The following is a 13,833-nucleotide window of genomic DNA, read 5'->3' as shown; positions in this document are numbered from 1 at the left end:
ATTACCCCAAGAGAGAAAGCTCTTCAGGGATAACATCCCAACAGGCACACTGAGCCACTTATCACCACTGTCTACACCTGCATACACCTGGACATCCTGCCTTGCCTGTTTCTCTCACCTCAAGGGAGTTCAAGCTGATCCTTCCTCCAAAACTCATGCTATTATGACTTATTATTATGGCCAGTCAATCAAGCCTGGAATACAAGAGTTAATGTTACTCATCTCCTTTATCTGAACCACAAAATTCCCACTGCAGTTTGTTCTGCCTTTTGAGTTTTTGCAACTAAAACTGCATCAATTCTCTGCTCCGAATTGATGATTAAATAGGCCTTTGATTATAGCTGTGGTCATTACATGCCCGCTGTAAAACCATGTATATTGTTTCTTCTGTTATGATCCAAGAAAATCAAACTTAGAGACCATGCCTTAATGGTTGTACAATTTTATATTGTTTCATGGATTGGTGTGCTGCAACTAACAGAAGTACTTCTGAAATAGAAAAAGGAATATTCAATTGCATATATTTGAGAAGCCTCAAACTTACTGATGTGTGTGTACTGTGAGTATCCAAGACTTCTTGTCCAGTAAGTCTGAAAATTTTGTTCTGTCTTTCAGGATATTCACATTGTACAGCAAATCTTTGCCGCTGGACTTGGCTTGTCGTGTCTGGGATGTGTTCTGCCGTGATGGAGAAGAGTTCTTATTCCGTACAGCGCTGGGAATACTAAAACTTTTTGAGGATATTTTGACCAAAATGGACTTCATTCATATAGCTCAGTTTTTAACAAAGCTACCAGAGGACTTGCCTTCGGAGGAATTCTTCACATCCATTGCTGCCATTCAGATGCAAAGTAGAAACAAAAAATGGGCTCAGGTAAAAAGGATGTCAGTCTTTGGTAACTGATGATTTTACTGTACTCATGAAAATGGGGTTTGGCAGCATCTGGAAGCATGTTGTATCAGTGCTAGTTTTTGGTTTTATGGGTAGCTAGGACTGTGTAGCTCACTCCATGCTTTTAACATACATTGAGATGAGTGAATTCCCTCAGCTTAATCTCTGGAAAGGGAAAACTCAGACAACATTCAAAATTGAAATATTGAGTGAAATTTATGAAGTAAAAAGTTACACAACTTTTAAAATTTATTAATTGCAAAGGCTGCTGGCAACATTGCAACTTGATACCTAAAAGCAGAAATCCACTCTTTGGGAGAAGATGACACTTTGTCAGGACACACATCATACAGTCATTTTAATCTTGAAGATCTCTACTCCGCCTGATTTTGGGCTCTACAGAAGTGATTGCATCTCTGACTTCTTTATTGGGATTTAGCATGTGATTTCAGAAATTGTTTTATCGTAATTTCAACTAAATTCCATCTTAAAAGAGATGTGTCATCTGAATGTGGAAATCATTAAGTGGCTGTAGAAGCCATTCATGTTGGAGAGTGGAAACTCCCTCTTTTTTTTTCTTCTTTGTTCAAAGCAGCAATACAGTCCACTTTGTGAGTCATTCCATAATAGAGCTCTGCCCATTTTATCCAATTGTTTTCTTGCAGAGGAAGTGAAAGGTGATGTTAGACGTGGTGCTGTTAAATGCAGTGGTTGGGGCAATTCAGCTGCAGCTGTTTCTGGTTCTTTCCTGGGGTAGCAGTGCCTGTAGATGCTGGGGATTGCCAGCTTTCTCTTCGAGATGAGGATTTCTAACCTTCACAGCAGGAGTGGCTGCACAGGTTGTTCAGTTGCCTCACCTTCCTTGAACATGTCATGTGTGCATGAGGATTTCGTTCCAAATAAATTCCTAGCCTGCTGCTGCTTCCCTCCTGGAGAAGGAGAGATAGGGGTCCTATTCTGCCAAGTGCCCCAAATAACAGGCTTCAAAAGGGTGTATTGGGGGGAGATGGAGTTTAAACCTTTGTTAAATCTGTTTCTATCCACCACATCACAAGGACTTATGGGAGAGGTCTCTTGTCAATGGAGAGATAATCTAAATTTAATTACATATGATAGTTAAAATAGTATTGCTCAGACACATGGAAACTCTGGAATGAATTATTGATTAATTTTTTAAATCTAATACTTTTCTTCTCTCACATTTCTTGAAATGTCTAGATACTGGCTGCTCTGCAGAAAGATAACCGGGAAATGGAAAAAGGAAGCCCTTCACTCAAACGTTAACGTTGGGTTTGCCTCCAGTGACTCGCAGGAAAAGAGCAAAAGTGGCAAAAGTATTGATTACTGTTTGACATGTATGAGCCTGCAAATCAAAGTGTTAGTTCAGTTATATTTAGTAGTAGAATAGCCTTAAGGGGGAGAGAAGAAAAATGAGGAGGAGGAGTGGAAGAAAAAAGAAAGCAGAAAGGAAATTAGGGTATAAACCTCTTATAAATTAAACGTAGGCTTAGCCTTAAACTTTTAGTGGTATGAGCATATGCTGTGGAGAGCATTACACATTCTGTACTTCTGATGAGGGCAGTGAAACAAAATAATATCAAGGGTTTGGGGTTTTCTGAATTTTTTTTCTTAGATGTTTTAAAAGACTGGACATTCAGCAATGTTGGTTGCTTTGACAGCTATTCCTGTTTCGTCCTTAGGCAGGTTATATTTCCAATACTTGTAAAAGTAGCTGGATCTGGATTTTAGATAACTGGTGCTGGAATTTTAAGTGATCTAAGGACCATTTCTTTAGAAATGCTTCTGATTTTACAGCCTGTGGGTCCCATTTACCAAAGAAATCATGTAGACATAGAACTACATTCCTTTCTTTAATAAGAAAAAGTTAAGTAGAAAGTAAGCTTGGAAGAGAAGTTAAACTAGCAGTGCAAAACTAATCATTCTTCAAGATGCCTTGGAAATTTATTTTTCCAATCTGGATGCATATGGAGGAAATTCCATCCATCAGACTAGATTCCAAACTCATCAAGAAGGTCCTAGCATTAAGGTGGCATCATTTCCCAATTGTACTCTCTTTCCTCTGTTTAAAGCCAAGGTCACATACTACTAAATGCATGTTTCCATCTGTCCCTCTCCTGGGGCACTGCTGTTTTGGGATGTTCTTACCTACCAGCTACTTACTCATGTGCCATCTGTCCAGTCATGCAGATACAACTGGACCTAGCAGATAAGCTGAAAAATGGTTAAAAGCAATTTTGATGGCTACTTTAAACCAGCTTTGCTCACTGGCAGAACTAAAGAGGAAGGGTGGTAGGGGAGCAGTTAATGTTCACCAGTGTTGCTGCTGAAAAAAAAAAAGGTTTTGTGGAGTCTCTTGAAGCTGCTGCTGCCACAGTGGGAAAGTTATGTAGAGCTGATCCATAGAGTGACAAGTGAAAGAAGTTTATTGGGAATTGTGCCAGACACCATCAGGATAAGTACAAGCTGTCATTTCTGAGCGTTCTCTCCGACCTCTAGTATGTGAGAGCGAGTTACAGCGGCAGCAAACTGCCGTTACGTAAATCCCTCATACGTCTGAGATCTTCCCTGCATTCAGGTGAATGTTGAAAGGCAAATCATGAGTGCCTCTGATTTACAAGAATGTTCATTGCATAGTGTATAGTGTAAAACCTATTTTATACTAATGATGATCACGGAAAAGGGAAATGTAACTGAAGCAATATTTGTGTTAACTGTGAACAGGCATTACTGAATCCTCCAGCTGTATGGTCAGTGGTTTCCCAGTGCTCTTCAGCTGGTTTATGCTGATTATTTTGGCATTGTCTGAATAAAAACAAGAAGAATAGTTGCACACTGCTCAACTCAACATAAAGACTGTGGGACATAATCAAAACACTGTCCTTTGGTACAGACATTATTTCCATGAGGGATAATTTGATTGTAATATTAAGAAGAGTTAGAACAAGATTCCCTGGTGAGACTTTGAAAGATGTGTAATGCAAATGCAGCCTGCAAGTCTGATACCTCATTGACCTCTTCTCCTGTCCACTTTGTGTAGCTGATGTAATGGATGTGGTTTTTTGTTGGTCATCTTAATTCCTCCACAAGGCATCACCTAGGTCATCACTTACTGAAAATAGACTTTAAGATGTGATAGGAAACATGTTCATTCACTGAGAATTTGTACAGAATTTGTCCTCCAATGACTGGTACTTGTATGCTCCATTGCTTTGAAGTGCAATAGAAAGCAGGAAGGTCAGTAAGTGTTTTTTTAACATTACTTTTTCTATTACTACAACAAATATGCCTTTCCATGAAGAATACGAGAGGCCTACCATCTGAAACATTTGCACTATGCTTTTAAATGGTTTATTGAACACAGAGATCACTTTTTTCCTCAATACACATGTTTAGGTGGTACTGTAACTGGCTTTGTGATTTAAGTCTTCATTGCAACTACATTTGTATTTTCTTTTAAAGCAAGTCTACAAGTGTGGCTCATTTGTCTGGTTAAAAATGCATTTTTTAGCTACTAGGTATCTTGGCAGCCATCACAGCCTGTTCTTTTTCTCTTCTCAATAAGATGTTGAATGTAACAGTGACAGTGGGCATAGTTGTGGGGAAAAAGCCTGCTGCAACACTTGTGCACTGTTTGTTACTTGCAAATGTAATTACTTTGTTTTGTGATTTGATCTGTTCTTAGAAGTTGTATATATTTTCTAAATGATTTCTTTGTGTATATAAGGTATGTTCTTTAATGAAGAAACAGCAATGCAATAAGGAGCTTTGCACAGTTTGTTTTCAAACAAAATACATGTGAAAAAAATTCACCTGCCTAAACATGCAATTATTTCAACTTCTCAATAACTTGATTTGAAGGTAATGCTTGAATTTTGATAAAAAAAAGAGCTGAGTAGTAATGGCATAGAATTTCTTGCCACTGAGCTTTTCAAGTTTCTTGCAGTATACCAAATCTCTTAATTAGCTAATACAGAAATTTCCTCAAGAAATTCAGGGAATTGCATTTAAAAAATCGACAATTTTATTGTTCAGGTACTTCAAAGTATCTGTAACAAGATGCATGAGATTTTCTTTCATGAAGCAAATGTCCCCATCAAGCAAACTTTCTTTTCTTCACGCTTTTAAAGAAAAATAAAACTGCTGCAATATATGAAAAGTACCACTGTACACGCAGCAGATCAGAGAAACAAGAAAACTCCAACCAGCTTTGGGATTCTTTACAATCTGCACTTTATAATAAAGCAGTTTTGCAACTTCAATCTGCAGTCAATCATTAATGTTATTTCGTTTTGTAAACAATTTCATTTGGGGAAAAAAGGTACCTTGTAACAGCCTATTTTTGAATGTTTTAAACCAAGAATGGTATATAGAGAAGTGTTGGTACATCTCCTGTACATCATGTTTAAATTGGGTTACGTAGTTACCACATTTGTTTGTTTAGATATGTGTATCAAACTGGAACTTTTTTCAACTGTAAATATATGGTTTTGTTAAATAAAGTCATGTAAAGTTATCCTAATCAACTGTTGTCAGTGTAATTCAGATATTAAAATGCCAGTACTAGTCTTTTTCTTCACAGGTGGCTTTAGGAGTTTTTGTCTGTTCAAAAAGAGGACTTTGGGCCATTTGTGTATTGACAGTAGAGGACTTTTTGCTGATGCTTTCCAAGTTCTCGTGTTAAAATACCCCTTAAATTCCCTGAGACATTCAGAAGATCTGATACTTACTGTGCCTGTGGTTTTATCCCTTTTCACATGACTTTCTCCAGACTAGGCGTGAGGTCTGATAAATGTATTATAAAAAACAGTTGTAAATACATCTTTTGGATGTGCATAGCACTCAGGAATGCTTAAATACCTTATCCTGGCTTTGTTTGAAAAGAAGAAACCAGCTTATTGCAAGTTTCATAATCATAAAGAATTTTTGTGCTCAAGGCAGTATTGTTTTACTTCTGACATAGGCACATCTTCAAACCTTACCGTGGAGAAGCTTCCTGCTGCTGAAGTGAAGAGAGGTTGAAGGATTAAATAAAAGAGGGGAGAGAAGGCAGTACCTGGGCAAAGCCTTGGCTGCCGTGGTTCTGGTTTATCTGTCCCTCTCCCTTTTGCTGAAGTATCTCCTGATGTGCAGAATTAGAATGTGAAATCAGATTTGTTCTCTCTAACACCGATTTGATACTGAAAGAGATTTATATTGTATCTGTTTCAGGAGTTGCACACATTTGTTCAAAACTAGATTTACTTTTCTTTACTTGTTTCCCCACATAATAATTCCAAGTTTCTTTAGCCACGCTCAGCAAGTAAGGAGGAATTTGCTTTCTGGCTTTTTATCTGAATTCCCCTACAAGTAGGGGTCAGCCCAGCATAGTGACATTTCTGCGTTTCCAGCTGCTGCCTCAGCAGCTCTGCAGGATCCACTTTTCCTCCAAGTCCTGAGGTGGTATCTCAGTTCCAAGCCCCCCCGTTTCTGCTGCAGTCTCAGGTTTCTCCACAGGCCGCCTCTGGCCGGCTTTGTTTTGGTCAGGATATCGCTCTCCTCTGACACGTTTCGACGCCCATCAGTTCAGCCTTAATGCCTTGGCTTGCAGTTTTTCCGTGAAGTGGCTGAGGATACGGACTGCATTCCATACCTTCTTTTTGAGCTTCAGGATCTCATCACAGATAGTCGAGCTCTTTCTTCTCGTGCCCACAGTCCTTAGAGCGTTGACCAGTTCTCTCCGAGCAGTCAAGGTGGTCGCAAGTGTTTGAACTTCACGCCTCAGCCTGATGTTTTCTGCGTGGCCCGGGAGGAGTAGAACGAAAAGCAGAATCGTTCTATTTCTTTAATCCCCACCCGCCCGGGGCAGAGGTGCTTCCGTTCGGAATGTCAGGGCAATGACAAGGCCGCTCCTCCCGCGGCACCGGCGGCGGCTCCGGCGGCGGCCCCGCCCCGCTTCCCCCGTTGCCAGGCACCCGCTCGGCCCCGCCCCCTGCCCGTGTGAGACCCCGCCCCTTGAGGGCGGCCCCTGCGCGGCGGCTCCCCTCGGAGCGGCTCCTCCCATTGGCCGCGGGAAGGGCAGACGGGTCCGGCTCGGCCAATCGGAGCCGTCTCCTCGCGCTGACACCCCCCGGGCCCGCCAGTCCCGGTCCCATTGGTCGGTGCTCGCCGCGGCCCCGCCCCCCGAGCGCGCTGCCATTGGCGGCGCGGGCGCCGGGGGCGCGGCCGCGCGCGCGCGCGGGCGGGGTAAGATGGCGGAACTGGGGAAGAAGTACTGCGTGTACTGCCTGGCCGAGGTGAGCCCGCTGCGCTTCCGCTGCACCGAGTGCGCCGACATCGAGCTCTGCCCCGAGTGCTTCTCGGCGGGCGCCGAGATCGGCCCGCACCGGCGATGGCACGGCTACCAGCTGGTGGACGGCGGCCGCTTCACCCTCTGGGGCGCCGAGGCCGAGGGCGGCTGGAGCAGCCGCGAGGAGCAGCTGCTGCTGGACGCCATCGAGCAGTTCGGCTTCGGCAACTGGGTAAGGGGCGAGGGGCGGGGGCGGGGGCGGGGGCGATCCTCCTGCTCGGACCAGCGGCCCTGGCAGCAGCCCCGGGGCGCGTCCTGCGCTGCGGACCCCGCGCTGCGCCGGTCTCTCCGGGCGGGCTCCCCGCTGGTCCGAGGAGTGCACCCGGCAGCTCGGACCTGTCGCTGCTTGAGGTTCTGCTCTTGCCTCCCGTCAGCCCGTCCGTGTCACGGATCTTACCGCTGCCTCTTCCCCGTGCTCCGCCTTTGCCTTCAGTGTGTCCCGGCTGCGGGCTGGCTGCTCCCTTCAGTGTCACTGCACAGCCAGACTTGCTTTTAAAAAGCAGCAGTAAGAAAGCGTCGTTTCACAATCACAGAATGTGTCAGGTTGGAAAGGACTACAGTGGGTCATCCCAGAGCACATTGCGCAGGATTGCATCCAGACGGTTCTCGACTATTTCCAGTGAGGGAGACTCCACAGCCTCTCTGGGCAGTCTGTCCCAGTGCTCCGTCACCTGCACAGTGAAGTTCTTCCTTATGTACATGTGGGACTTCCCATGCACCAATTTCTGCTTGTTGCCTCTTTGTCCTATTGCTTGGCACCACAGAGCGGAGCTTGGCTCCATCCTCTTCAGATACTGATGGACATTGGTGATGTCCCCTCTCAACTGTCCCTTCTTGAGGCAGAACAAGCCCAGCTCCCTCAGCCTGTCCTTGTAAGAGAGACGCTCCAGTCCCCCAGTCATCCTCACTACCCTCCGCTGGACCATTTGATTAATTTTTGATTGATTTGATTTCTTGCTACTTGTGTTTTGCTTCATTAAATATAAAGACTTTTCCAAAACCCTAAAGCGTACAATCATTGCAGCTTGTTTAGTTTTTAAACAACTAGAAAAGAATAAATACAGTAAATAGCGTTTATTTCCATGTTGCTGCCCAGTTAACGTGATATAAACAAGCAAAACCCAAGCTGTACAGTGCTATTGGTGTTGGCTTGGGACTTGGAAAGCTTCCTGGTCATGGTGAGCAGGCTTTGTGGGAGTGCTGCGGGTGCTCAGGAATCACCACGTGGTGCTGTTTTCGTGGCTTACCTGCCTCCATGCACTGTAAACGCGCAGAGCTGAAATCGCAGATCTGATAGAAATATGGCCAGCGTTGCTAGAGAAGTTTAGGTACTGGGAGTTGGCTGTTGAGCAGCATGGAAAAGGTCATGCTCTTTCCTGAGTGCTCATTATGGTCAAGATGTAATGGGAATCATTTTATCCCTCCCCTTTTTTTCTGTTTAGGAGGACATGGCTGCTCACGTGGGAGCATCCCGAACGCCTCAGGAGGTGATGGAACACTACGTGAGCATGTATATCCACGGCAACCTGGGCAAAGCCTGCATCCCTGACACTATTCCCAACAGGGTGACGGACCACACGTGTCCCAGCGGCGGCCCGCTGTCCCCCAGCCTGACGACGCCGCTGCCGCCGCTGGACATCTCGGTGGCGGAGCAGCAGCAGCTGGGGTACATGCCGCTCCGCGACGACTACGAGATCGAGTACGACCAGGACGCCGAGACGCTCATCAGCGGCCTCTCGGTGAACTACGACGACGACGACGTGGAGATCGAGCTGAAAAGAGCTCACGTGGACATGTACGTGAGGAAACTCAAGGAGAGGCAGCGGCGCAAGAACATCGCGCGAGATTATAATTTGGTACCGGCCTTCCTGGGGAAGGATAAAAAAGACAAGGAGAAAGCTCCCAAACGAAAGATCACAAAAGAAGAGAAGGAGCTGAGGCTGAAACTGAGGCCTTTGTACCAGTTCATGTCTTGTAAGGAGTTTGAAGACTTCTTTGAGAACATGCACAAGGAGAGGATACTTCGAGCGAAGATTCGGGAGCTGCAGCGGTATCGGCGAAATGGGATCACCAAAATGGAGGAGTCGGCAGAGTATGAGGCGGCCAGGCACAAACGGGAAAAGAGGAAGGAGAACAAGAACATAGCTAGTTCCAAGAGAGGGAAGGAAGAGGGTAAAGAAGGTGAATTTGCTGCCATTGAAAACCTGCCTGGCTTTGAACTCTTATCGGACAGGGAAAAGGTGCTCTGCAGCTCTCTGAACTTGAGTCCTGCACGTTACGTGACTGTAAAAACTATCATCATTAAAGATCATCTCCAAAAAAGACAAGGAATTCCTTCAAAGAGTCGCCTTCCCAGTTACTTAGATAAGGTACTGAAGAAAAGGATTTTAAACTTTCTGACAGAAAGTGGTTGGATATCCAGGGATGCTTCATGAAATTCAGCTGATCTGAAAAAACACAGCAGAGGCCCATTAGAGCCTCAAGGACTCCGTTATTTTTTCCTTCCCTCCCCAAAGATATGGAAACCATGTTGCTTAAAAACACAAAAGAGCAAATACATAAACCCCCACAGTCATCATGATCCATGGTGGTTCAAATAGACTTTTGCTTTGGATCATGGAAAATACTTGTGAAACTTCTACATTGGATTTCACTGCTTTTGGTACATTATTAGAACAGATTTTTTCATGTGAACTTCCTCAAGTCCGGTAGTCCCAGAGTAGTTGCTTTAGTCCGTACTATTGGATAAATGAATATCAGTGTAATTCTTGCTTTTCTTTGAAGGTAGGAGATAGTTTCATTTGCTGGAAACTTTCTTCACCCTTTGTTTTTTTTTTTGGCATAATGCTGGCAGCAAAGTGAGGCTTACAAAAGCCCTGTGCTCAGGAGCAGGTGAGCGAGGACTTTTGTGACCATTGCTAAGCTTTCAGAACATTGTCCTTAGTAATTACAGCCAAGGCGTGGGGACACCGGGATGAGAATTCCTGTCGGGAATACAGCGGGAGTGAGCCGTGGCAGGGAGTGGAGGGAAGGAAGGAAATGTGGTGGGTGAGATGCCTCCAGGGACTTGTGCTGTGGAGGGGGGTTCTTGAAGAGCTCCCAGCTGATCTGGGCATTGCTTTGACCAGAGTTTCCTGAAGCAGAGCCCTCTGAAGCTTTGCTGTTTCCTGCTTGGCACTGGAGTGTCAGGAATCCCCAGCAGCTGTGGTGCTCTGCTCCAGAGGAGGGGTCAGCTACAGCGAGGTACCTGATTTGGGCAGAAATGGGGTCTCGGAGAAGAGGCAGTGAGCTGTTTGGCAGAAGCTGAGAGCCTCAGGCAGCAAAATCACTGTTTTTCCTTGTTGGGGGAGCCTGCTCCTCCTTCTTTGGGATCTTAACTGCTGAACTCATGTAGGCTGAGGAGGTGTAGCTGCCTCCTGAGCTTTGCTGGGAAGTCAGGGAGAGGGAGTAAGATTCTCAAATGGGGCGTGATTGCTGAGCTTGGTCTTTTAAAACAAAAATAACAATTGATGCAGATTTGGTCAAAATGCACAAGATGTTCCTAAATTTGGAGTGCTTAATCCAGCCACCGTAGGGTTCTAATTGCACATACCTTGAAACATACCGGCCCAGGCACACTGAATCTGAATTTACTGACAGGTAGAGGAACAGTGCACCTTGGGAGGGATCTCCTCCACTTGTGACAGCTGTAGCCTGGAGTGCTGCTGGAGCCAGCCACCAGCTGGGATGTAACACAGCGGGAAACACAAATGCCAGACCCACAGTATCATTCCAGTAAGATCTATTGATTAAGGGAAAGATGTTGATGGAGGATTAGAAAAAGATTTTTATGCCCATTTCATCAATTCCCATGCTGGTATTTAACAAAATGAATAAAACATTGTGGTTGCCACACGGAAGATGGCAGAGTTACTTGTGCCTAAACCTCTCTGCTGGTCTTGTCTGGAGCAGGAAGCTGTGACTGGAGGCAGGCTGGGCAGGTCTTCTAGAGCACAAGTGTACCAAAATTTGGAACTTGACTGGCTTCACTATGAGTGCAAGATCTGGAAATGTCAACTTGCTGTGATGCTTTGGGCTGTAGTCAGTGAGGATACCACAAAATCTTAAAACAGTATTAATTCTGCAGTTTGGCAGAGGTGTTCTGATCAGAACTGGGTTTCATTTAATATATCCAGCATTACCAAACTAGTGTTACCAGTGAGTTTAGAAGGAAAGGGGTACAATTACAAAGCCAGCATTTCTAAGGAAAAAAACCAAAACTCTAGTGCCTTTTTCTTTTGAGCTTATGATGTTATGTCCTTTCAAAAAGGTAAGGGCTATGTCCTCTGGGATGTAATACTTTGTTTGGCTTATCTGTAAGTGGTTTGTTGTGGCATTCTCAAGACAAAACTGTCTCTTCTTGGCAGCAGTAGAGCTAACTGCAATGTGCTGAGTAGCTTTAATGACCACTTCTACCCTATATGCATGTACAAGCAGCACACAAGTTCATACGGTATAAACCCTTGATTATTTTCTCTGTCCTATTCCTGTGGGAAGGAAGCTCAGTCTTTCTTTTCAGCATTCTAGTTTTGCAATTTGGTTCTTCATGTAACTTGTTATCTAACTGCCATAACATGCTGTTATGAAGCCTCAATTCTGCATGTAGCTGGGAGTTTAATAAGAGACTTGTTTTGGTTTTGTTTCTTCTGGGTTGTTTTTTTTCGCTCAAATCTGATTTTCATATTTCAACAGTTTTGGCATATCTGAGTTAAACTGAAGCAATAGCGTAAAGCCCATCTGAACAATAACAGGAAAAAATCTAGGCACCAATGAGTCATTTAAATGTTGAAGTGAATTCTGCATTTACACTTTGTAGTTTCTTAATTCCTCAACCCCTCCAAAATGTTTCTTTGGTGCTAGATGTAACTTATTGAACATCAAAATGAATGTAAAATAAAGTATTTTTAATGTATGCAATATGGATATCAATATTTATTTTGTACTTGCAAGTTAACTCAAGGTGGTGAATGTTTGCTTAGCAAATACTAGTCCCTTGGAAAGGGCTTCCCTAGAAGCAATGTCTCATTGTCAGCTATGCTTTTAATTTTAAAGGTGACTTGCACTAGAGGATGCTGCTGTTCCATATTTCACATGGAACTGATTTAGTCTAAGCATTCCTTTGCTATGAGCTGCTGGTTTTCTGCTTGATTGCTTAGAAGTTGAGATGCAGTTAATGTTAATCCAGCAATTTACTACAGCTATGCTGCTTCTCTTCTGTGGTGAAGGAGCTGAGATGGCAGAGCTCTTTCAGCTTGTATTTTGCGTTGATCTGGAAGTTCTTCCTGTACTGTACAAATAACCCAGCCTTCATGTTGCTAATGCAAGGTGTTTTATATGCTTAATGCTCTTGACTTTTCAAATTAAAGTTATTACTAATGATAGTATCTGTCTTAACAGCATTGATGTAAGCCTATGAAAAAGCAACACTCTCTAAGCTGTTCCAAACCCCGATGCTGTGCTCTGGGTTGGGCTGTGCTGTGTGTCCCATCCCAGCGCTGTGTTGGAGGGAGCCTGCACCGCACTCGGTGTGCACTGCCCAGCGCTGGGCTCGGGAGCTGCCGCGTATTCTGCCTACAGCCCGTCCTGCCCCCTGCTGATGGCAGGCCCAGCACGCAGCGAGAGCAGCGTTTGTAGGTTTGCACGAGTCCGTGACCATGAACTGCCCTGGCAATCACCCCACGGAGCACTCTGCCATTATTCTCTTGGGCAGCCTCTGCATTCGATTCCTTTGCAGCTGGAACCGGCTTCATGAGCCTTCTGGTTTACTCCTCTCACAAAATGTTTTTGTGTGTGCCCCAGTCACTCCTAAGCGATGACACGTTAAAGACTGTGAAGCAAGATACCCCCATGAGCATGTTCAGCTCATCAGCTTCTTTCTTCCTTAAAGGGAATGTTGCATTCATTTGAAGTTTACATTTGTAGCTGTGCCAGACACACGAACGCCTGTGCCGAAGTCACACAAAGCCTAACTGATGTTGTGCACACAGCTTTTTACTAGATTTTTGCATTGTGTATTGGTAAATAAACCTATATTAAAGTTTCTTTCCATGATTGCTTTAACAATAATAACATTGCTTGGGCAATGACGAAAATGGCTTAAGTCTTTGCAGTAACAAGCGGAGATGCATTGTAGCTAAATGTGATGGGTGGAAATGTTGTCTTTGAGATAGCTACTACTGGTGGTAGCTTAGTTGGGCGCTTAAATTTCAGAACCATTTTCCTCTGTTGATTTCTTCAGTGCTCCTTCCTGGGGTGTGGCAGAGTGCACAGGTGGTTGGAGCTCTTCACAGCCTGACCCACTCCATGCCAAAGCCTCTCTGAGGGCAGGCCAGGGAAGGGGAACCACTTAAATGTGAGTCTCATTTGCCAGCTTTAAAGATGAACCCTGTGGTGAAGATTTAATAGGACCTTGTGTTTAAGAACACCCCAAATGAATTGATGTAATCCAAAAATGACAGTTTGTGTGAAGCACCAGGAAGCTCGTTAATGAAGTCTTCATCTGCTAGGGAACAAACACCTTTGTTTTAACTCCCTGTTGGAAAAACTTCGGTACTAG

At 44.3% G+C, this 13,833-nt stretch overlaps 2 protein-coding genes across 2 annotated transcripts in view; both read left to right on the top strand.

Moving 5' to 3' along the window:
- TBC1D14 (TBC1 domain family member 14) overlaps positions 1–5,432 on the top strand; it is a 62,821-nt gene extending 57,389 nt beyond the window's left edge. Inside the window, exons 13-14 of the mRNA XM_066185412.1 lie at positions 616–874; positions 2,111–5,432. Coding sequence (XP_066041509.1) covers positions 616–874; positions 2,111–2,176 — 325 coding nt within the window. The 3' untranslated portion in view covers positions 2,177–5,432. The remainder of the gene's footprint in view (positions 1–615; positions 875–2,110) is intronic.
- A 1,708-nt stretch (positions 5,433–7,140) lies between these two features.
- Positions 7,141–12,194, top strand: TADA2B (transcriptional adaptor 2B). Its single transcript, XM_066185410.1, has 2 exons — positions 7,141–7,410; positions 8,681–12,194. Exons 1-2 carry the CDS (start codon positions 7,141–7,143, stop codon positions 9,671–9,673), a joined length of 1,263 nt encoding a protein of 420 aa, XP_066041507.1. The 3' UTR covers positions 9,674–12,194.
- Positions 12,195–13,833: the final 1,639 nt, after the last annotated feature.

This window comes from Chamaea fasciata, unplaced genomic scaffold (assembly GCF_029207755.1).
Source record: "Chamaea fasciata isolate MVZ Bird 193981 ecotype frontalis unplaced genomic scaffold, bChaFas1.0.hap1 SCAF_6, whole genome shotgun sequence".
NCBI lineage: Eukaryota > Metazoa > Chordata > Aves > Passeriformes > Sylviidae > Chamaea > Chamaea fasciata.
Note: the sequence above shows the minus strand (reverse complement) of the source record. Positions and strands in the feature narration are given on the sequence as shown.